This window comes from Quercus lobata, chromosome 10 (assembly GCF_001633185.2).
Source record: "Quercus lobata isolate SW786 chromosome 10, ValleyOak3.0 Primary Assembly, whole genome shotgun sequence".
Lineage (NCBI taxonomy): Eukaryota > Viridiplantae > Streptophyta > Magnoliopsida > Fagales > Fagaceae > Quercus > Quercus lobata.
This window is the reverse complement of record NC_044913.1, coordinates 3,683,934-3,707,663: the sequence shown is the minus strand read 5'-3', so window position 1 is coordinate 3,707,663 and position 23,730 is coordinate 3,683,934. Positions and strand designations below refer to the sequence as shown.

Sequence of the window (23,730 nt, the reverse complement as noted above, 5' to 3'; positions counted from 1 at the left end):
TATTTTTCAGTAATTTTTTATATTAAAAATAGATTTTATAGTACTATTTGTATATTTAAAAATTATTTTATTATAATATTTTTAATTTTCAGTTGTATTTAAATGGATCTTTATGTGTGTTTTGCACATTTTTCGTGCCTTCTTGTGTGTGGCTGAAAAATAGTGAGTCTCCTATGTTATTTATAAGATTCACAAATATCTTTTTTAGCAAAATAAATTTCAAAATTGAGTCTTACAATATTATTTATATATTTAAAAATTATTTTATTATAATATTTTCAGTTTTTAATTTTCAATTATCAATAATAATAGTATCAAATATATCCTAGTTTTATTTGAAACAGAAAGAACTCAGAAAAAACAGAAAACAAAAAAGCGGCGGAACTTTCTTGTGGGGGTATATGCTAGTCCTCGTGCATAGAGGATCTCTCCTTTTTTGTGTTTATTATGGTATGTGGGCTTTATTTGCATTCTTGGCCCATTATTTGTGAGGGCTACCTTGCCTCCAAAGCTTATTGTAGACAATTGAATGTCAATGTTAACAGTATGCATCTTTGAATGTTTCGTTGTATCCATTATTTTGTATTTTTTTTTTCTTTCTTGTGCTAAAAGTACATCATAATTTTTGTGTCTGGATAATAGTTAACAGTATGCATCTTTGAATGTTTCGTTGTATCCATTATTTTGTATTTTTTTTTTCTTTCTTGTGCTAAAAGTACATCATAATTTTTGTGTCTGGATAATAGTAATAGCCCAACACAAAATTCTTAATGTGCCCGTGATGAATGTTGATGCACCTGAGGATCTCAATTGCATTGTTGAGTTTGCGGGGATTGATTTGCCAAAGTTTTGAACGAGCTCATAAACAATGATTTATGTTCATGGTCATTGTGGAACTTCCAAGACTCACAGACCTCCATATAGGCTTGGTTTGGTACATTTGATGATGTTGATGCACTTGAGGATGTTAGTTGCATTGATAGATTATTCTTGAGGATAATCTCTAACAAGTTTCATTATGCTTTCCTTGGTTGTGGAAGAAAGCACACACTTTTGATTTAGCAACAACGCAACCTAAAAATGTATGATCAATAGTTACTCCTCAAACAATTTAGTTTGACTTTCTAATTATCTTATGAATTTCATGATTAGTACAAATTCTATTCCTTGGAAAGGGGTATGAGGTTAGCACACTCTGATTTGCAAATGAATAAGAGTGGTTTGTGTTGCAAAATTAGTTCTTGAGTTTTGCTTGAAATTAATAATTTGCATTCTAAGGCTAAGCAATAATCAAGGCATGCATTAGAGACTACCAAACTAGACAACGTAATTTCAACGAAAACTTGCATCAAACGTAGTTCTCTCCCTTACCAATTGTACACCCTAGCTCATAATTATTATAAAAGACAATACATATCCTCATAGGGTAACACATATCGTGAAAATGAAAGTCAGTCCTTTTTTTTTTTGGGTCAAAGGTTCCAAATTGATAGAAACCTAAAAAAGTGTAGCTATAGGAGTTTAATGATCAAATTCAATGGACATCTTAATACAAAAAGGCAAAACTCAGCTTTAACTTGAGAATTCCTCCAAATTGGGTTTGAGCCTCCATTCTCGTGTATTAAATCACATGCATTAAAACACTTAAGCAAATGACATGATCATTAAGTTGGTCATGTGACTATAAATACAAGTTAATTGTCTTTTAAGTTGCCATTTAAGTGGATTGAAGGAAATTCTGTCCATTTAACTTTGACTAAAATTCTGATGGGTTATTGTCTGGGACTACCAACAACTGAGTTCCATACCATTCCCTTGTGTTTTGTTAATTATTAGGAGCATGTAATCCACGACCTCATAATGCCTTGTTGGTGGTTCTCATTTGATTGCGTTAAATTTTGAATTTTTTTAATAGATATTATCATATTTAAAACTTATAAATAATTTTTTTTACTATCACCATATTTTTTAGAAGGTATTCAAACCAACAACAAGAGACTATACCATTAATCTATCTGAAACCCAAATATATGCTTATTAACAGATTTGGGGTAGCTAAGATTATGTTTCTTCTCTTAAAAAAAATGATGTTTCTTCCAAGGACCAAAATAGGGTCTTCTGCCTAAGCCCAATTGAACCATGCAACAAACACTATATGAAAGGGTGGAAGATTAGTAGTTCAAACTACCACTAATTAGGGTTTAGCAAAAAATAATTATTTTTACTATCACCATATCTTTTAGATGGTATTCAAACCAACGACAAGAGACTATACCATTAATCTATCTGAAACCCAAAAATATGATTATTAAGTTACTAACAGATTTGGGGTAGCTAAGATTATGTTTCTTCTCTTAAAAAAATTTATGTTTCTTCCAAGGACCAAAATAGGTCTTCTGCCTAAGCCCAATTGAACCATGCAACAAACACTATATGAAAGGGTGGAAGATTAGTAGTTCAAACTACCACTAGATAGGGTTTAGCCAAAAAAAAAAAAAAAAAAAAAAACTACCACTAAATAGGACTACGGCGAACTTTCTCATATATAGCAAGTGTCAATCAAAAGGGAACGCACATTCTATTGAAAATTGCGAAGAGAATCATATACTCTCATAATGACATATTGAGAAGAAATCCAAGAGACAAGGTGCCACATTATTTAAGATTGGACCCACCAAAAAAGGAATTATAACTAACTTTAAATGACCTGACACCATGTACACCTTTAGATTTTTAAAAACTAAAAAATGATCATGTAATAGACCATGTTCATTTAAAAGAAAAATGGATACAATCCTTTTCCTCACAAAAATAACTAGCTTCAGCTGTTAATGGCAACCAATTTTATGTGATGTTATCATGAAATTTATAAAGAAATAATCAGTCTATTTCTATACTTTTGAACAAACAACTCTTCACAAAATGTGACTAAATATTAAGGCTTCTAAAGAAGAATGAACTGTACCACTTCCATTCTTGCTCAAGATAGAGTAGCAACTCGTCATAGAAACTTGGCAACCAACTGGAGAAAGAAATTGAAGGTGAACTTGATTGAAACTCGTTACTACTTGATAGCCTTTCCACTTCATTCCTCTCACTAGAAAGCTTACTAGTTCGCTGTCTTGAGTCAAAATCTTCCCAGAGCTGCTTTATGGACTTTTAAGTGAACTTTTGAATAATGTAGCTCTAAAGACTTCAATCTTCCCATTCGAATGAGGATTCCATGCAAATCTTGAGCAACATCAACCTGCATAATAATAAGTGGAAACACAAAATAATCTATCATGTGTAAGACAAGTAGTTGAGAAACAGATCGCTACAAATGAGAAGACAAGGTTCTGCAGGAAGATCTGACCCTGCAGTTGGATATGGCATCTGTTAGATGAGGCTGTACCATTGAATCTAATCTATCTTCTAAGACCTCAAGTTGCTTCCTAACATTAGCAAATTCAGCGATCTAAAATGAAGGAGTTGAAGGAGAAAAAGTCAAATGGTAAAACTTCATGAATATCAAACCCACTACTTGATGTAACACTCAGAAAAAAATGTTACCTCCTTAACAGCAGACAAGCAATGCCTCATATTAGCCAAGGTTTCTGCAGCCAGAGGAAGATCACCACTGGCAAAAACATCTTCCACAGTAGAACTTAGTTGAGTTAACCCAGCAGCATCCTGTTCTTACATGCAAATAAGTATACCTAATTAAACAAACAATCTTCATTTACTACACTTTATCAACTCCTATGACTAACACATACAAGAAACCAGGATTATTCTACCAGCAAAGTCTCATACGCAGCTTCCATTCTCCGTTTGACGGTATCAACTATAGCGAGGGCAGCTATAGATTCTGCTGAGGTTCCCTCGGCCTGAAGATGACAACAAAATGGTTGTAAGAGAGAGAGAGAGAGCATCTTGCCATGTAATATCCATCTAAATTTGGATAAATTTGATATCTTGCTGGCAGATGCTATCCACCAGAAAGGATCAGTAGCACAATGTAAATAAATGTAGAAAAAAAATTACAAAAACAAACTTAAGCCAAAATAAATATATTATATAAGAGAAAGTCACTGTTAAGCACATGTTGTATCCATGTGCTATGATGAAACCACTCAAAGCCAGGCAAAGAACCCAAAAACTTGATGATGATATTATTCACAATCTCCTCTTAAGAATTTAGAGATTCTGCAAGCTGTCACTTGCCCTTCTCATGATATTGCTATGTTGAAGAACTCAATTAACGTTTTTTGATATGTCCAGAAATTAAATGCCAAGATGGCATCAATTTCAAAAAGATCTAGAAATGAGGTATTTCAATTTCTAATTTCTAATCCCATGTTTATTTTCCTTGAGTTTTCCTATAATTAGAAGGTTGCCTAAACCGAGCCCCAATTCTATTACCCTCATTATACATAGCACATGCATATTCTCAACTCCCAAATAATAAAAACCCCAGTGCCTCAATGCCTCCCCTTTTAGTCACATTTCCTCATCGGTCAAACTAAACTAACAGCATTCTAACACAAATCTATAACACCCACCTTTAGATTTGTTAAGGAGAAATGAGATCAAATGCTTGTATAGGCAAAATTTAGCGAATAAGTTCAAAGAGCAATGATACACTCATCTACTGAAGCTCTAATCTCCTTAAATTTGCCACATTTCCCCAATAACCAAACAATACCTGATAAAATATACACAAGAAGTTCTAAATGGCATAATTCGGTGACCAATTATACACTCTAATCCACCGAACATTGCAAATCTAATAATGCAAACTCTAGTCTCCGTATATTTGGCACATTTCCTCAGTGACTAAATATTACCACCACAATAACATTTTAAAAAGTCGTCGTAATTGGCACAATTCAGTGAAAAATTATACACTCTCAACCACTAACAGCGCAGATCTAATAATGCATAACTCTAATTTGCCACATTTCTCAGTAACCAAACAATACCGTGACAAAAATATAAATTTTTTTGATTTATAACTGTAATTGGTTCAAACTGAACAATGATACAGTCCGATCCACCAAGCAACGCAAATATAACCATGCATTCTCTAATTCTCCTAAGATTTGGCACATTTTCTCAGTAACCAAACAATACCACAACAAAAATCAAACAACTGCGATTGGCACTACAAAATCCAGGGAACAATGAATAGAAAAGTCACGCAAATCTCACAATGCAAAACTCTCTAACCTGTTCAAAAAACCGAACCGAATATTCATTCGTGTGTGTATATATATATATATATATATATAAAATAAACAAAAAATCAAGAAATGCACCTTCTTGAGCTTCTGGAGGATTCCGGCGGCGACGGAACGGATCGAAGCGGCGTGGCGTCGTCGCGCAATCGGACGACGTCGCGCTCTGCGCCTCAAGCGAGGCGGCGATCTCCTCGGAGACCATCTGGAGCTTCATCTCCAGATCGACCAGGTGGTTGTCGAGCGAGTCCTGTGGGTCGCGACTCTGAGTCGCCGAGTGAGCTGAAGGACTTCTCACATTTTATTTATTTATTTATTTTAAATCATTTTTATTTTTTTAACCCAAGCTTAAGTTCCGTTAGATTTAATTCAAAACATAGGACAAAAAGTTAAGTCTTACATAATTATTACTTTGGAAGGTCAATCGTATATGAATGTCATTTTTGAGAGCATTAAGTTCTAATTAGTATGTATGTTATGTGGTTACTTTGGGAGGTCAATCCTTAACATCCGTTAGTTGGATCCTAATTTTGTAATTGAATTAGAAAAGTGTATCTATGATTTCATACAAATGGTTTATAGGATTTTTAAAAGTACAACTTATTAAATTTATAAGTAAATGGTAAAATAATTTTAAAAAATTTAGTATAAGTGTGCATTTAGATACTATTTATTTTGTTGAAAATTTAAAATAAAAAATAATAAAAAAAATAATTTTCGGTTACTGATCACAGTCACAAAATACTGTTCATTTACCTTAATGTACTGTTCATGTCTCATGAACAGTATAAGAGGCACTAGTCAAAGAAAAAAAAAAAAAAAAAAAAGGCTAGATGCAAACGCCGTGATTCTAAAATGCAAACCAAATGGACAAATTATTCAACACTTTATTAAAGTTAAACTAACCCATCCAATTTACTAAGTTAAAAGTATTCAAATTTTCGACCAATTTTGTTGTTTTTGAAAAGTTAGAATTGAAAATTTCCTAACCCGTTAATGGTGATTTGGTTGAAAATTCTCCTCAATGTTGCGGGTTTTTTTTTTTTTTTTTTTTTTTTTTTTTTTTTTAATTTTTAAAATTTTTTTTTTCATAATAATTGGATGACTTGATGTCTCCTTAATTCGATGCAGATAAAGATAGATTTTATTTATTTATTTGAGAAGATTAAAGAATTACATGGCTTATCATGTGTTAAAGGCCACTTGGAAATCCAAATCATCAAGGAATACGAATTCGATTACAACTAGGTCCACAATTTGCTTATATGTATATATTAGAAATAAAGTTTGATTGGAATGTGTAAAGTTTGGGCAATGAAATGGTTATTTGGGATGTGTAAAGTCTGAGAAGATTAAAGAATTACATGGCTTATCATGTATTAAAGGCCACTTGAAAATCCAAATCATCGAGGAATACGAATTCAATTACAACTAGGTCCACAATTTGCTTTTATATATATATATATGTTAGAAATAAAATCTGATTGGAATGTGTAAAGTTTGGGCAATGAAATGGTTATTTGGGTTGGGTAAAGTTTGAAATGTTTAAAGTCTATAAGGGAGATGTATATTCATAATTGTACTCATTATTGAAACCTTATCCCATAAATACTACAAGTATTTTAAGATCTTATATATATGTGGGATTGTTTTACTGTTATTGTACACATTTAAGAGATACCAAAGGATTGTGGATGACCACTTGAATACAAGAGTTTATTAATATATATTTCTTGTTTTCTTACTTTGTCTTTTCTATTTCTATTATTTCACAACACGTTATAAGCATGAGTCACTACCCAATTTCAAAAGGAAGTTGTAATCATATTGTTCTTGAAACATCAAAAGTTATTTGTGTTGTCCTCTTAACTTACTGTAAGTTTTCTTTTCTTCCTAAGAATTAGTGTTTATCTTATCTCTTTGTTATTACATTTTATGCCTATAATTTTAGTGATTATTTTAATTGGTTAAAAAAAAAATCTATGGGTCTCACATTCTCTCTCTCTCTCTCTCTCTCTCTCTCTCCATATATATATATATATTGTTAAAATGATTAGTGATAAACCAACTCAATTATAGCAATAGCTATATGTAACGTATATTGATAAATTTTGAATGTGAATGTATTGTTTCATTACAATCAACTTTTGAATATGTATGTGTAGTATTGTTTCATTAAAATTATGTATAAAAAAATTAGTTATTAATTTCTTTTGTAATTATATATTTGATATAGATTTCAAACCTTACAAAGTTTAAATTTCTTATGTAATTACGTAATTAATTTCTTTTGTAATTATATATTTTAGGCAATCATTTCTTATCATAGATCCAGTTGTAAACGAGCCGAGCTTTGTTGAGTAATGCATGTTCAAGCTTGGCTTGTTAGGAAAAATCAAAAACTCGAGCTTGGCTTGAGCTTTTGACAAGCCTAAAAAGAGTGTTTGAGCTTGAGCTCATGGGAAAGTCAAAAAGTTTGAGCTTGGCTTGGCTTGACTTGATTAATTAGTCAAGCCAAACTCAAACTTAATATCAAGCTCAAACTTGAGCTCAAGTCAAGTTTTTGAGATTGAGATTTAAAAAAATTACATTATTAAATGCTTAAATCTCTAAAACTAAGAAAAAAGAAAATAGTATACTCATTTTATCATGCATCTAGTCTTACTTATGATTAATTATTATTCAAATTAATAATTTACGTAATTAAATTCATTCATTCATCATTCCTTATTTACAGGTTCAGTAATTGTTCAAAATACAATTTTTACATTCATGTTAGATGGTGAAGGACTAGAAAAATACCTATTTGTAATTATTATGAATGAGAAAATATGAACATGTTTTATAACTTTACTTTAGATGATTGATAGGGAAGAATCATATGTGGCCTACTTAATTAATTATTTATTTTTAAATGTAACTATAGTCTAAAGTGGTTCTTTATTAGTTTAAAGGGAAGGAAAAAATTAAGGTAATATAGGTAATGGTCTCTTGTTGGTCATGTCATTATTAAGATATGTGTAATGAATATATTTAGCTAACACATATAAACTTATAAATGAGTCTATGCTTGAATTGTTGTGTATCAAGCCTAATAACTCACGAGCTTGTTCGTGAACAAATTTTTTTACTTGGGCTCGGCTTATTTATTAAACAAGCCTAAAACTAAGGCTCAAGCTTGGCTTATTTATAAACAAACAAACATGAACAAGTCTTTTATCAAGCCGAGCCCGAGTTGTTCATGATTGGCTTGATTCATTTACAACCCTATGTAGGATCCTTGATACTAAGATTTCATTTGGAAGTAATGAATCTTGATGAGATCTATGTTGATGTAATAAATCCTGAAGATATTATTATGGATTGCAACAGAGTATCCCAGAAGGATTGTTCAAAAGCAATAATTTTTATTTGTTGTTTTATACATAAAAACTGAGTACTTTACTATAAAAGACCCCTTAGGAGAATTACAAGTTCTAGAAGAACTTGATCATCTTAAAAGCTCAGTATGACTAAAGTTGTAATAAACTAAAGGTGCAAGTGAATTAATCTGGCACTTTAAAATCAACCCACAATTAAAATTATATAATAGAAGACACGTATATCATGTTTTGAATGTCCTCCTGCAGTAGCAATATTAAATGCATATGTTATGAACTAATGTTATGTCTTCTAATGGCTTAACAAATTAATGAATTGTTGCTGAAAATCGTCAAAGGATCATGAAAATAAGTGTTATAGGTGTGGAATGGAAGGTCATTGGTCACATACCTGTCGTACTCCTAAACATTTGGTAGATCTGTACCAAGCCTCCATGAAAGAAAAGGGAAAGGGAATTGAAACAAACTTTGTTGATCATAATGATCTTGCAGATCCCATGAATTATCTTGACCTTTCAAATGGAGTGGATATGACTAATCTGATGTCTTTGATTTCTTTGAGGATGTTGATGGAAAATTTAATATTTGATTGGTGATGGAAATGTCCATACCAATTAATTATTTTTCTTTTTTTATATTATGGCAATGTAATAAGTATTTTTATTTTGATATGTTTTATTTACGTTTAAAGTAATAAAGTTTAATTTATGTTTTGCATTTATGAAGATGCATGGGTCCTATTGGTAAAATGAATTCCAAGATGACTAGGGAAGATTTTTGTCTAGTAAACAATGCAACAACTCATACGATCCTTAAAGATAAAAAATATTTTCAAAATTAAAATTGTGCAAAGCCAATGTCAATACCTATTAGGTTCATCGAACTTAATTGAAGGCTCTGGAAGAGCGATTGTCATGTTGCCAAATGGCACAAAACTTTGTATTGATGATGCTTTATATTCTTCTTACTCAAGCATAAATTTACTTATCTTTAAGAATATACGTTATAATGGTTATCATATTGAAACCAATAACAAAGGTAGTGAAAATTTTCTTTATATTATTTCAATAGTATCGAGTCAGAAGCTCATATTAGAAAAATTGCCTATTTTCTCTTTTGGGTTATATTTGTTGGAAATATACATGTTTATATCGCATACAAAACATACGCAGCAGAAAATTAACGGAGCTACTTCATTCACAATTGACAACATATAGTATGTAAATTTCAGAATATAAGAATAAGAGAGTGTACCTTAATGGGGTGAAATTCAAAACCAAAGATGAAGAGTATTTGGGAATGCTTTTAATCTTCACTCCAATTCCACTTGATGCCCAAGAAGTCTGGTCTCTCAATCAGTTATGTGTGTATGTTTTTTTTAGAGAGAATGAAGAAGTGCCTTACCAACATACAAACCATTTCATGTTCATAAAATTCTGTATATTTCTCTCTACATATCTGATTATCTAATTGGGCTAGCCTTTTAGGCCTTCCCAATTCGGTTTTAGTGTGTGGCTTGGAGTGGAACCAAAATGGAACAAATAAGAACCTAGCTCCAATGGGCCTTGGGCTTTTCTGTCAACTCTTGACAAATCCAAAGTTACCATTAATTATATTTAATACTACTATATAAATATAATTGCACTCGAGGCTTTATTAATAAATTATATCCCAAGACTTTATTGTACATGCAAACCCCTTCATAAAATATTCGTAGTAATAGTTTCTCAAAAAAAAAAAAAAAATATTCGTAGTAATACAAAGCCAAGAATGAAGATTGTCACTTTGTGAATTACTACATCTTAATCCTTGAGTACCTGGTTTAATCTTTCAAGTTATTCAACATATATTTATGAAATCCAATTTCATAAATATATACTTTAGTAACTATTTACTAAAGTAGTTAAGCCTAACATTCTGAATAACAACTCATTAAACTTATCTCAAGGAAATATTTTGTATCTCTATTAAGAGATTATGAATTCCATCTTGAGAATATATGTTCCATCAACACTAAATGTGGCTGCCTAACATATTGAGATTTTGACTGTTACTTTAGATTTCACTCCTGATACATCAAAGAAACATACACTTCATGATCAAGTCCATTATTCTCTTAGGATTAAGAGTTCATGTAATTATAAGTCATGAAATTTATTATTTAATTGACAGTCGTTAGGAGAATAATAAATCTCATAACGGTCCAGTTCAATATGTTTTAATTCTTAAAACATATCAATATATCAACTAGAAGTCACCACTTCCATGATAAAGAAAAATCATCGTAGTTAATATGTTATAGTCATCGCAGATGAAACGCCCAATTTCATCAATGACTACGAATTAAATTCTGAGTTTACAAAGAACTTGTAATTTATATCTTCTTTGACTTTTCACATAAATTATATACTATGCATCTTATGGGCTATATGACAATGTCCGAATATTCATGTTACCATTATTTCAGATAATAATAAAACAATTTTATTAATTACAATATTAAGTCATACATAATATTCTACATAGCATCATACAATAGAATTTAAGGACACTAATCCTAACAATACTACAATATAGTTGAAACAAATATTGCAATAATCGTTCAAACCCAAAGGTTTTTATGCTTTGGCATGATTATCTTGGACATCCAAGTACAATAATGATTTTCAAACTATTAAAAACTCTCACAGACATCCCTTAAAAAACCAAAACCTAGTAATTATCCATGTAGTGCATGTTCTCAAGGTGTAAATTAATAACCAAACCATCACATTCAAAGATTGTTGTTGAATGTCCATCTTTTTTAGAAAGAATTCAGGGTGATATATGTGGACCAATACACCCACCTTGTGGTCCATTTAAGTATTTTTATGGTTTTAATTGATGCATCAACTAGATGGTCACATATATGTCTACTTTCTGTTAGAAATGTTGCATTTGCTAGGCTTTTTGCTCAAATAATTAGGTTGCGAGCACAATTTCCTGATTATCCAATTAGGAAAATTCATTTAGATAATGCTGGTAAATTCACATTTCAAGCTTTTGATGACTATCGTATGTCAATTGAAATTGATGTTGAACATCTTGTTGCCCATACACATACTCAAAATGGTTTAGTTGAATCACTTATCAAGAGACTTCAAATTATTGCTCGACCTTTGCTCATGAAATCAAAATTACCAATTTCTTGGATAATGTGCGTGAATCTTGTTACTAGTTTCCTCCAATATTTCAACAATTTTCCTTTCAAAAAATTATAATATTTTGTAATCTATCTTATAGACAAAATAAAAAGACAAATAGGGTGCCGTAGTGATATGTTCATACTATATGTATTTATAGATTTGAAAATCATATGATATGGTGGTTGATATAGATAGACAAGTTTCATTCATACTCAAGAATGCAAACATACTTCTCAAAAAAAGAAAAAAAAGAATGCAAATGTTGTTTTGATAAAATCAAAATGCGAATATCCTTCAATTATTTTCTTTACATTCTTGATTGTGTGTTAATACTATTTTTTTATGGACTTATTTCAATTGTTGCAAAAGTAATTAAATTTGAGTAAGAATATCATATTTTAGATTAATTGTTTCTCATACAAATCTTAGAAAAATGATAGTAGAATTCCATTATAATTAAATAATTAATGCACCACTTAACATAATTAATATAATAAAATAAAAGTGTTTATCCTATTAGTAATCACAAATAAAAATAATTCATTATATAAAATTTATAAAAATAATCATATAATCCCTCTAATATGCATCACTAATGCACAACTATGATTAATTAATATACGCATTTTTCCATTGGCTAATCCAAAAGCTAATACTTTAATATAAATTCAACATTTGTTGAGGTAGAAGACTAATTAAATAAAATCTCAAGGAATGCGCCACATAATAGATTCTCATGTGCTCTTGCATAAGATATATATATATATATATATATATATAGAGAGAGAGAGAGAGAGAGAGAGAGAGAGTTGATTAATTGGCCCAATCGGTAAACTAACAGTCTGCATCTTTTAATTTGCATTGGATGTCAATGTTATAGTATCGATGCTTGCATGCATGATGCATATAATATGCATTAATGTAGTGTTTTCTCTGGGATAATACAAAAAAAAAAAAAAAAAAAAAAAGTAGTATTTTTTTTTCCTGATGCAGTTACTAGGGTTGTTGCACCATATAATTACCACCCCCACTTGAGATGTAAAAGTTAATTGGGTAAAATATTTTAACCTTTTAAACTTTTTTATCTTATCAACTTTGTAACTCACATGGGTGGTAATTGCATGATAATCTCAATCTTTATAGGAAGAAAGAGAGTCAATTTTGTGCTGTAGGTCGTTTGGGTTTGGCCAAGGGAATAAAATATTTCGATACCAGTGTATTATTTTAGAATTTCCGCTATTTATATAATTCTATATATTTATATATATATTTGTATTATTTTTGTAAGTATGAAATTATTAATTTTTATGTTTATCAACATAGAAATTTAAAATCCACATATTTATGAGCCTAAATATAACCTTTTTTTATGACTACCCTAAATATAACTTAAGTATTTTAATAAAATATATTAGTTTAAATAACACTTTTTTTTACAATTTTTTATATTGTACTAGCCAAAACACTGGAAACATCCTATTATTGTATGTACAACTTGGTATTTCATCGAGTACATTTATAGTACCAATACTGGTTTAATGTCCAGTACAATTGGTACTAGTATAGTATTGACTTCCTTGATAGGAACGAGTAGTGTTGAATAATCAAAGATAAATTATTTTGTTTGTTTTTGGTCTTAAAGGTGAATATAAAATATAAAAGTGGGTTTCAAACCGCACACAAGAGATTGTATCCATCAATTTAATTGAAATCCATAAATTTGATCATAAGCTGATTTGGGATAACTAAAAGATTATGTTTTTTTAAAGGACCAAAATAGGAATTTTAGCCAGAAGCCCAATTGTATGATTTGACAAACAATGTACGAGAGGGAAAAATACCTCATGTATTGGATATATGAGTCCTGCTTCTCACATGAAGGTGTGAGAAGGAGGACTTATGCATCCTATGCATCATATATATACCTCCTCATATGAGTGGTATGAGTGGTCCATGAGACTGATAATTGCTAATGGATATAGTCTCACAATTGGAAGACTAAAATCTGTACATGCAGTAATGGAATACCAAACGTAGCAAGGAGGCCGTCTTGGATCAACTGATCAAGTCATATGGGCCTTGCAATATAGCTAATGGCTACGAAAGATTATGGATGGATGAAATGTCGAATTAAGTTACAACGTACAACTGACATTTATGTCCAATCCCTCTCATAAGAATCATATAGATCCAAGAGTTTCAGGAACAGGCATGGCAATTTTTTGGGTCACAATTGTCTAAAAGCATGTGGGGGATCGGTAGTTACAAGACAGAACCCGTCTATCTTCCACTTGGTGCTTTGCGACTTTACTTTCAAGTTGTTGAACTACATTTACAAGTTACTCAAAATAACTTGAATAAAATTGGCATTTAAATAAAGGTAGAAATGTGGCTTGTGATTCCTACAGTACCTTCCTTCAACTGATAATGATAGAACAATAAAAATCCATGAATGACTAGTATACGGCAACAATCCCACGTATTTGTCATAATTTCCAGCCCAAACTGGCAAAAAGGACCTAGCTACTGGATTAGATGAAACAATTGATACGTACAATTCATTGCTAAAGTATGCTAGGAGCAGCTTCTGTTGGGACACCTAATAGGTTTCATAATTTAAATGGCAGAGAATCTGCGATTCATTCAGAACTCAATCTTTGTTAACACACGGCAGAATCTCTCACATTGACTCGTTGAATTTACATAAAATAAAGGATTGAATTACATCCTCTTTGTTGATTGCTTTGTAGTTGATTTGATGGTTATCCCAAGCTTCAAAATTATAATCTAAATCAGACCGTTTTGTATGCGTGTGTATTGCGTACATAACTTTTTACTGATATGTTACACACAGGCAATGCTTCCGTCCAGTGCTAGACCGACGCATGACCATTTTAGCACCATGTAGTGTTTGTGTCAAGCCAATCCCATTACACTCACAGAAGTGATGGGTCTTTAGACTTAAACTAACCACACTCTTCACAATGATCTTACAAGGGGATTTTTATTTTTATTTTTTTATTTTTTATTTTTTATTTTTTTGTATTAGAGGAGATTGAAGAACATGAGCATGTACACGCACAACTCAACAAAAAATTATACCTCACTATTCGCACAGCAGGAGCAGTTCTACATATTTAGATTTTTTTTTCTTTTGTAAGTAGAGGTGAAACACACACCCAAACTCAAGAAAAATATTACACCTCGCTACTCACACACACTAGCTTTGGCCATCCCAACTTGTTTTTCCTTTTTTGCTTCTTGGGCATAAAATCCCAGAATGCTTATTAACTATTTAGCATACAGGTTCGAGACATCTCTGGGTCATTCCGCTGGGCCCCATTTCTTGCTTTGCAAACATCCAACTCATTTCTTACTATGCTCTTGCTGCTTTCAAAGTATAAAATGAAAAGTGTTCCTATGGTTGATTTGGGTGAAGGTAAAATTGAAAACATCATCATACAATCTGCTGTCATTCATATGCTAGCAGAATGTGCTGCACTTCAATGGTTTGAAAGTTGGGGAACCAAGAGATTATCTGAGCTCAGACTTCCAGTGATGACACCAAATAGTAATATCAAGGTGTATTTCTCTTCTCAGTTTATGTTTGTGATACTAAGTTTGTTATGTTCATTCTCACCATAATGTTTAACCTTTGCTTGTAAAGCCATAATTATACAAAGTTTTTATGCATTAAGAGATCAATCTTAAAACATACATCTATATTTGGAATTGGAAGTTGCATTTATTTTAAGGTATTTTTGTTGATACATTTAACCTTTAAGCTATATATATATATATATATATATATATATATATTGTGAGGATTTTAAAAACAGATCAATGTAACTAGATTAAATAGAAATTGCTGTGTGCTTTGTTAGTGTTTATTATGGTGTGTTAACTCTATATACATTCTTGGGATGGTGTGTTAGCTCAATATGCATTCTTGTCCCATAACCTGCACTCGTCACAAAATAAATAAATTGTGAGGATTTTCAATTTTATTTTTATCCTGACTTGGTCTACCAAAAAGCTCCGTGGTGAAAAAGGGTTTGATTGCTTGCCGTCATTTGCTAAGAAAATGTCTTTTATGTTTTATCAATGATATTTGAGCTATTAGAGATATTCATGGGCAGGAAACTTGATAATTATTGGGATGAGGATTAGCCTAGACGCATGTTCACATCTTAATAAATTCTCTAATAAGATTAATTTTTAATGTAGGTCCATGAGGATGAACCGGTGCTCCAGGCATTTAAGTTGATGAGGAAAAAGAAGATTGGAGGGATTCCTGTTATTGAAAAGGGGAGTAGCAGGGCAGTGGGTAATATAAGCTTAAGAGATGTTCAGTTCTTGCTAACTGCTCCAGAAATCTACCATGATTGTAGGTTTGTAGCTGAGCTAATTTCCAAAATTGTGCATCTTTTGTTACTGTTATGTCTTATGTTTGATCCTTGAAGTTCTAAAGGAAATAATTAGTGATGGCAGCAAGTGGATTACTTGGATAACTCTACCTGCCCTCTTGCAATCCCTAGAATTAATGACATTACAACAAAATTGATTGCCAAAATTTTGAAGGAGCTCATAAACAATAAAACTCAGTCATATTCATGGTCCTTGTGGAACCCTCAAAACCAGCCAACCTCCATGATCCTTTGATATATGCGGCATGATTTAGTTCATTTGTTTGCGTACATGATTGGCTTATAAATTTGACTAATAGTCTATTTTGTGCATCATAAATCTTGTTCTCATTTTAAGTCAATAAACATTAATACGAAGTTGTTGAAAAAAAAAAAAAAAAAAAAAAAAAAAAAAAAAAAAAAAAATTAGGCTAGGAAAGTATGCAATTTCATCAAAAAAATTTAGGCTCTCCATACAGTGTTATATCAATAAGACACTTGTGGCACTCATTTGACATGTATAACAGATCTATCACGGGTAAGAACTACCTGACAGCCGTTAGAAGTTACTTAGAGAAAAATCATGAGAACTGCCCATTAGTGACTGGCATGATCACGTGCAAAAGGGACCACATGAAAGAATTGATTCATCTTCTTGATTCTGAGAAGTTTCACCGGATATATGTTGTTGATAATGATGGGAATCTAGAGGGAGTTATCACACTGAGAGACATTATCTCAAAGCTAGTACATGAGCCCCGTGGCTACTTTGGCGATTTCTTTGATGGTGCTCTGCCACTGCCCCAAAACAGCAGGGTTTAACATCAAGAATAACATCGATTGACAACTTTTCTGCTAGTTTTGTTTCCTTGTAATGATCTCTCCTTGTCCTTTGGTTTCTTGTAGATGGGTTGATTATGTTGATTGTAACATAGGCAAGCACTTGTAATTAATTTTACCCCAGTGTGACTGAGTTAACTTTTCTGTATATTTTTCCAGTGTTACAATCTAATAAAGAGATCCCTTCTTCATCTACATTTGTCCATTTTATCTCAATACTCTGTTAGACAGGGGATATGTTTTATATTAAAAAGATTATTCCACTGTGCTTTGATGGTTATCATCAATAGCCTGATCCCAATGATAAACCAAGCATTCAACCACTTGGTTGATATATTTATGTATTTAAGATTATGGGTTAATTGTGCTTTGCCCCCATAGTTAATGCAAAATTCCTTGTGCCATGAAACAATTTTTTGCCAATCCAAAATTTTAATAGAAAATTCATAAGATCATAATTCACCTTTTGGACATTTCTTGATTTCAGAATTTTTCGTTTGACAGAAATTGTTAACAACGTCGAGTATTTTGCCAATCATCAATCAATTAGTGACTCATTGCTTAGTTTTAAAGTTTAGTGTTGGATTAAATTTAAACCAATAATTTAGGTGGCAAAGTGGAATCAATTCTTAAGATTATTATTGAGGATGATCTCTTCCTTTTTTGAGCTAGATGAGATTGGAGAACGCGACACGCCCACAAATCCAAAAAAAAAAAAATTATACCTCACTACTCGCATTGCTACAAAGTAGGAGCATTTCTGCATATTTAGATTTTTTGTTTCTTTTGTAAGTAGAGGTGAAAAACGCACACACAGAGTCAGGAAAAATATTACACCTAACCACTCATGCCACTACAAAGTGGGAAAAGTTCTGCATATTTAATAATTTTTTCCTTCTTCAAGTAGAGGTGGAAAATAATAGGAAACTAGACCAAGTTGAGGTGAGAAATACTTAGATAACTTGTTCTCCGTACTAAATGGTCTGTTCTCTATATAACTTGTATTGACTGCCTTCCATTTCCTCCTCCTCCTCCTCCTTTGACTAATTACCCATCTACATACTAGTCTATGAAATCTTCTAATTATTTCTCACATAGACAAATGATAATATTTGACAAGTGGTTTCCATTAGAATTAAGTTTTTGTCTAATACTTATTGTTGAGTTTTCTGATAATACTGCCCGAAAACAAATCTATCATCAATCACCTCAAAATTTCTGAAACAGAACATAGAAAAACTTCTTCAAGATGGAAGCAACCACATAAATACTACCATTTCATAATCACCTGTGCCAACTTCAAAAGCCAGTTAGATCTCAATCAACAGATTCAAAAGCAACCCAATGGTACATGCATGTATGGTCATGATGGGTGATCATAACATAATATGGTACACCCTCATGCATGCTATGACACTCACTTGGTAGAGATGGTGTTACTTCACATGCAAAGTATTGTTTCGGTAGAGAAATGTGGCTTTTGGGTATTGTCTTAATTCTTTGATAAGATAAATTTGTTCACTAACAGATATGCCCATTCCCAAGGGATACATAGTTACCTATAAATACAAGATTGAACACAATTAAATCTCTCTGCAGACACAAGATCCCATCCACGTTGGGGATCAACACCTGCAGCCCCAAACACAAAACCTTTAAAAAACTTAATGTTGCAGATGAAGTCCTGTCCTGACAAGTTAAAACTTTTTGATATCATTTTCTATCGACATAACCATATATAGTGGCCCGCCTCACACCATCATTTTCAAATGATCCTTCTAGTGTCTACTGATTCTTCAAGTGTCTACCAACTATTCCAGTACCATTCCACCCGTTTAAAATTATGCAGTTAGTCCTATGAGCTTCCATTTTCATCAACACCCTTTGAGAAATCTTCTCAACATGCAAAAGGGCTTCATGCTCCACTTATTAGCAATTTAGCACTTACTAATAGCAGACCCATGCGACAACATGAGAAATATATAATTATTTTAAGATGCAGTATAATGTATTATATATTCTCTAAATTTTATTATAAATAATTTGTCCTCTCTCTAAAAATTAAACAATTTATAAAAGTAATTTCTATCTATCATGCATTATAATTTTTTCTAATTTCTCTTGATAGAACTAAAATTTTTAAGTTTTAAATTTATTATTCAAATTTCTCATTCTTTTAAGGAGATTATTATAATAATAAAAACTTATCACATAATTTCAATTAATATTACTCAAATAAGTGATATGCTCATTTAAATACATAGCCATGTAAGGGCCTGATTGGTAGGAGGATTTTTATTTTTGTTTTCAAAACAATATAAAAACAATTTTAAAAAAATTGAACTTGAAACTAGTTTTTAGATAATGATTTTTATATTATACAAGTTTTGCTCCCACTTTTAAGAAAAATTTCCAAAATACTAAAAAAAAAACAAAAAAACAAAAAAAAAAAACTTGTTTAGGAGACCATTTCTATTTTTTGAGATTTAAAAGAAAATATTTACAAAAAGTAACGTATAGAATTTGTAGATTACTTTTTGTGTGTGTGTGGATAATGATAAGGGAATAGAGCTTATCATGTACTTTAAAAAAAAAAAAAAAAATTAATGATAAGTTTCAAATTTGAAGTGTATGTGGGAATTCTTTCTATGATAAACTCCTTAATTTAAGAGTTAAAAGAGTTTGGACAAATATGTGGGGTCCATTGTTTTCAATTTATTTACAACTATGTCATTAAAAATATTAATTTTCTATATCCTGAAAACAGCCTCTTAGCCATTTTCAAAATCCTGTTCTAAACCAGGAAAATAAGATATTGTTTTTAAAAACTGTATTTAGAAAATATTAGCCAAATTATAAATTCAAGTGTGGGAGCTACCATTTTATTAATTGCAAAACAAAAAACTACCTTTAAATAGTCTTACCAAATGGGCCCTAAATTGTGTTTTGATATAAATTTAAATTTTGACTTCCAAACTAACGAAGGATCAACTCAAAAAAAGATCAAACCAAATCTATAAAAGGGAGAGAGGACTTGGGATGGGGAACTTAAAAAACACAACAACAAACCGTATCAACTTGAAGTAGAGATATTAAAAAAACATAAAAATTTATCATAACCTAAAGTAGATTTGCAAGAAATAATTAAAAATCTAGAGAGAGAGAGAGAGAGAGAGCATAATCAACTTCTTTTTTTTTTTTTTTTTCAGGAGAGAATAAAAAATTTATAGAATAAAATATAATAAGAAGAATATTCAAAATAAAAGGTATAGTTGTAAACACCAAATTATCCAAGTCATGCTATATAATAGAATAAAATTATATCATTATATACTATATTTATAATAAAATAGAATCATATCTAACAATCAAAGCAAAAAAGATAATTTTATATATTTTTAGTTTATATTCAACCAAAAAAAAAATCATATCCCACCACTCTATTCATATTTGTATGTTAATGTAGTATTTAAGGCTAGGTTGAAGGGTCCATTTCCACTCCCCCACTTAAAAAGCCATATGTTATTTTCATTAACTTTGAGAGAGAAAATAAAAATAAGAACTTTATTTATTTTTAGTTTAAACTCACCCAAATTGGACAAAACTGGATGAAAGTGGACCAAATTGAACCAAATAGATAGATGTGGACCTAGTTGGACTTTAATGGATCAAATTGGATTGAAGTGGGTGTTTATTATCTCTATCTCTTGAAGTTGATGAAGTTGACGTATGGTTCTTTAAGTAGGAGCGGAACTTAACCCTTCAACTTAGCCTCAAATACTGCATTAGCATATGAATATTAATACAGTGGTGGAATATGATTTTTTTTGGCCGGTGAGTATAAACTAAATTAAATAAATGGTGTTTCCACCCAAGTTGTTTTTTATTATATGTATTTTCTATTATAAGTTACACTTTTAGGTTCAAGAATATATAAAGTCATGGTAAAAAAAGTGATGGTCTTCTCATGATTAATAAATTACAATTAATTTTGAGAATGTGTAAAGGCATAATGTATTATTGCTCGCGCAAACACACACACATATAAAATGATGGAAAGAAAATAATAATATGGTCATTGAGATGACTTAAGAGAAGTGTAACAATAATAAATTATATACTTTAACTTTTAGACATTATATAGATAGACGAGCCTTAAGAAGTCTGGGTTTTAAGAAGTGTATATTTCACAAACTCCAGGACTAATTCTGCATCAGAGGCATTCAAAGCCGATAATCTCAACACAGTAACGAGTATAAAGTTTTGACATGAGCAATTGGTGTTGAGCAGCAATTTTGAAAATTTTAGATGCATGGATAAAGCTTTGTAGACGTCGAACTCAACTTGTGTCTGAAAAAAAATTTAAATGAACAAGCTTGATTTTTTCTTACTCGACGGGTGGGCTTGTCTACAGCCCTATTTGTATCCATTATTTTGTACATTCTTTGTTTCTTTCACTAATCTTGTGTCTAGTTATTAAGATAATATCAAATGTCAATCCAGTTGAAGTTGTTTAAATATTGGCCCAATGCAAAATTCATCACATTAGGTCTTGCAAATGCCATATATTGGTATGTTTTAGCATCAAAACTCCAAAAACCTCCCATAAATTTGTGATGATACTGTAGCACAATTGTAAAACTAAATAATACTTTTTTAATGTGTAGTAAGAGAAATAGAGATTAGAGAGAGAAGTGAGAAATATTTTTATTTTATTTTATATTATTTTTATGTGTAGTATGGTAAAATAAAAGTTAGAATGTTAAGTGCATTGTAAAATAGTATTTGTAAGGACATAATTTGTAACGACCCGTAATAATATTGGGTTCGCACATAAAAAGGCCCAAACAATATCATTTATAGAGCATGGGTTTGAAAGGCTAGGCCTTGGTCGCAAGATAGTGGATTTTAGGTGGAGTTTATACATAATTAAATCATGCTCACCCTAGGAGTTTTTCTCCTGGAAGCGGGTTGGGAGGCTCTGGTTTTTGGCCATTTTTCCCCGCCCCTTTCCCCGGATTGCTTACTTTTCCTTTTATACTAGCCTGTATCCCTTATCCAACATCCGCGTGTGGGGTTCGATTTCCCAGAACTGATACTTGTCCCATCAGCCCATACCCAGAGTGGTTGGGGGTGGTTGTAAAAGCTGAAGAGTATGGCTCTGTTAGGTGCAGAGTATTGAATGGCAATAAGGACAGCTTTTCCTTTGTCCTTGGTCGTTATTCTATCTAGCGTACCCTTCTCTATTGACCTAGATATTTTAGATTTTTTCCCAAACTGTTCCTATACCGTTTTTGCCCTTCTTTCCAGGGAGACCTCGGATATGCCGAGGACAAAATCATCCTCGGCTGTGTCTCAAGACTATTTGGACTTTTATTACTTATCCTCGACTATAACCTCCCTCGGTTCGGGCCTTGGGCCCCAATGTAAAAATGGGCCAGGGCCACAAGTTATTGGACCCCACAATAGCCCCTCAAAATCCTGTTGTCCGACCTCTTGGTCGGAAAGGAGGGTTTTGGTAATGCCGCGCCTTTATTGCGGTCTGCTTAAATCTGCCCTTCATCAATGTGGGCGTCTCTTCATCTATCCAGGAAACATACCGGACTACTAGACATTCTTTTGAATTCATTCATGATGCGTTCCTGCTGCTTCATTATCCGAAACACGCCTTTAATGATTTCCCTTTACAAGATCATTTAAATTCGACGGTTATTGACGACGTGGGAAAGTGGAATGGGTATATTCTCGTTTACCGATTTTCTTGGAAATTTGGACAGATTAAATGCCTCCCGTTTTGCCCTTCATATAAGAAGGAAAGCAAGAGGTTACCTCTCTTACACAAAGACCTTTCAATCATTTTAAAGTCTAAAAACCCTTAGCCTCCCCCAAAGTTTCCCTTATCCGCTCGCTTACACCTTGAATTGTGATACGTCCAAGATAGGAGCGGGAATGAAGAGACCATACCCTTCCCAGAAATGCTACGTTCTTGTGAAGCTCAAAATGGCTCAGTTAGGGCAGGGATGGCAGAGACTCAAGATACTTCTCATCCTCCTTTCAGCCAAAATCCAAAGCAGGGGCTCGTCGCGTCAAACTTTTGGCGCGACTGAGCTGAGGTCACCCATTATCAGTATCAGCCGCTCTCTTATGAGCATAGCTAACATGGCACCAGTGTGTTAGGAGTCAGGACTGACGCAGGGACAAAGTATCCCTACTTCTTCCTCTCTTCCTTTACTGGTGCCTCCTTTTGCCTCTCCTTCTTCTTCTTTCCCATCACCAGATCCATCCTGGTGCTTTTCCTTCTTCCTCTTCTTCTCCTCTTCCACCAAGGAAGGTCCTCCTCTCAATATGGGTGCCACTGAGGCAAAATTTGGAAAGACTTGGGAACAGGGCTTAAAAAGATTTCTGGTTGTTTGTTTGTTGTTGTTGTTGTTTTTTTTTTTTTTTTTTTTTTTTTTTTTGTAACTCATTTTCTATATAGGCTTGTTTAAGCCCTTCATTGTACGCTGTAATACCTCTTTATATTAATAAAAGTTATCATTGCTTTATTTTGTATATTCTATCTCTTTTTTTTGAAATGGTTATGTCGTAAATAGACGCACTACTTTGCGACTTCTTTTTTATTTCTATACTCGGAACGATGCTTAGGGCCAAAATCCCAGTTAGTAAAAAGATCTTACTTTGTGCTTATTGAAACTATTCG

The 23,730-nt window shown here is 32.0% G+C and overlaps 2 protein-coding genes across 3 annotated transcripts; one reads left to right on the top strand and one right to left on the bottom strand.

Annotated features, from left to right (window-relative positions):
• Nucleotides 1-2,701: 2,701 nt before the first annotated feature.
• LOC115965730 lies at nt 2,702-5,507 on the bottom strand. Of its 2 annotated transcripts, none has more exons than XR_004086145.1 (5): nt 5,301-5,507; nt 3,759-3,869; nt 3,553-3,672; nt 3,356-3,457; nt 2,702-3,247 (listed from the first exon to the last, which is right to left on the bottom strand). XR_004086145.1 is itself a non-coding variant. In XM_031085027.1 (5 exons), exons 2-5 carry the CDS (start codon nt 3,804-3,806, stop codon nt 3,128-3,130), a joined length of 369 nt encoding a protein of 122 aa, XP_030940887.1. In that variant the 5' UTR covers nt 3,807-3,869; nt 5,301-5,507; the 3' UTR covers nt 2,702-3,127. The 2 variants fall into 2 exon arrangements, 1 of the variants encoding a protein (XP_030940887.1); XM_031085027.1 differs by having other exon boundaries at nt 3,780-3,869.
• Nucleotides 5,508-15,063: 9,556 nt separating this feature from the next.
• Nucleotides 15,064-17,221, top strand: LOC115965751 (SNF1-related protein kinase regulatory subunit gamma-1-like). The gene is made up of 3 exons (XM_031085044.1): nt 15,064-15,366; nt 16,012-16,175; nt 16,718-17,221. The coding sequence occupies exons 1-3, from the start codon at nt 15,163-15,165 to the stop codon at nt 17,010-17,012; spliced, it is 663 nt and encodes a 220-aa protein (XP_030940904.1). The 5' UTR covers nt 15,064-15,162; the 3' UTR covers nt 17,013-17,221.
• Nucleotides 17,222-23,730: the final 6,509 nt, after the last annotated feature.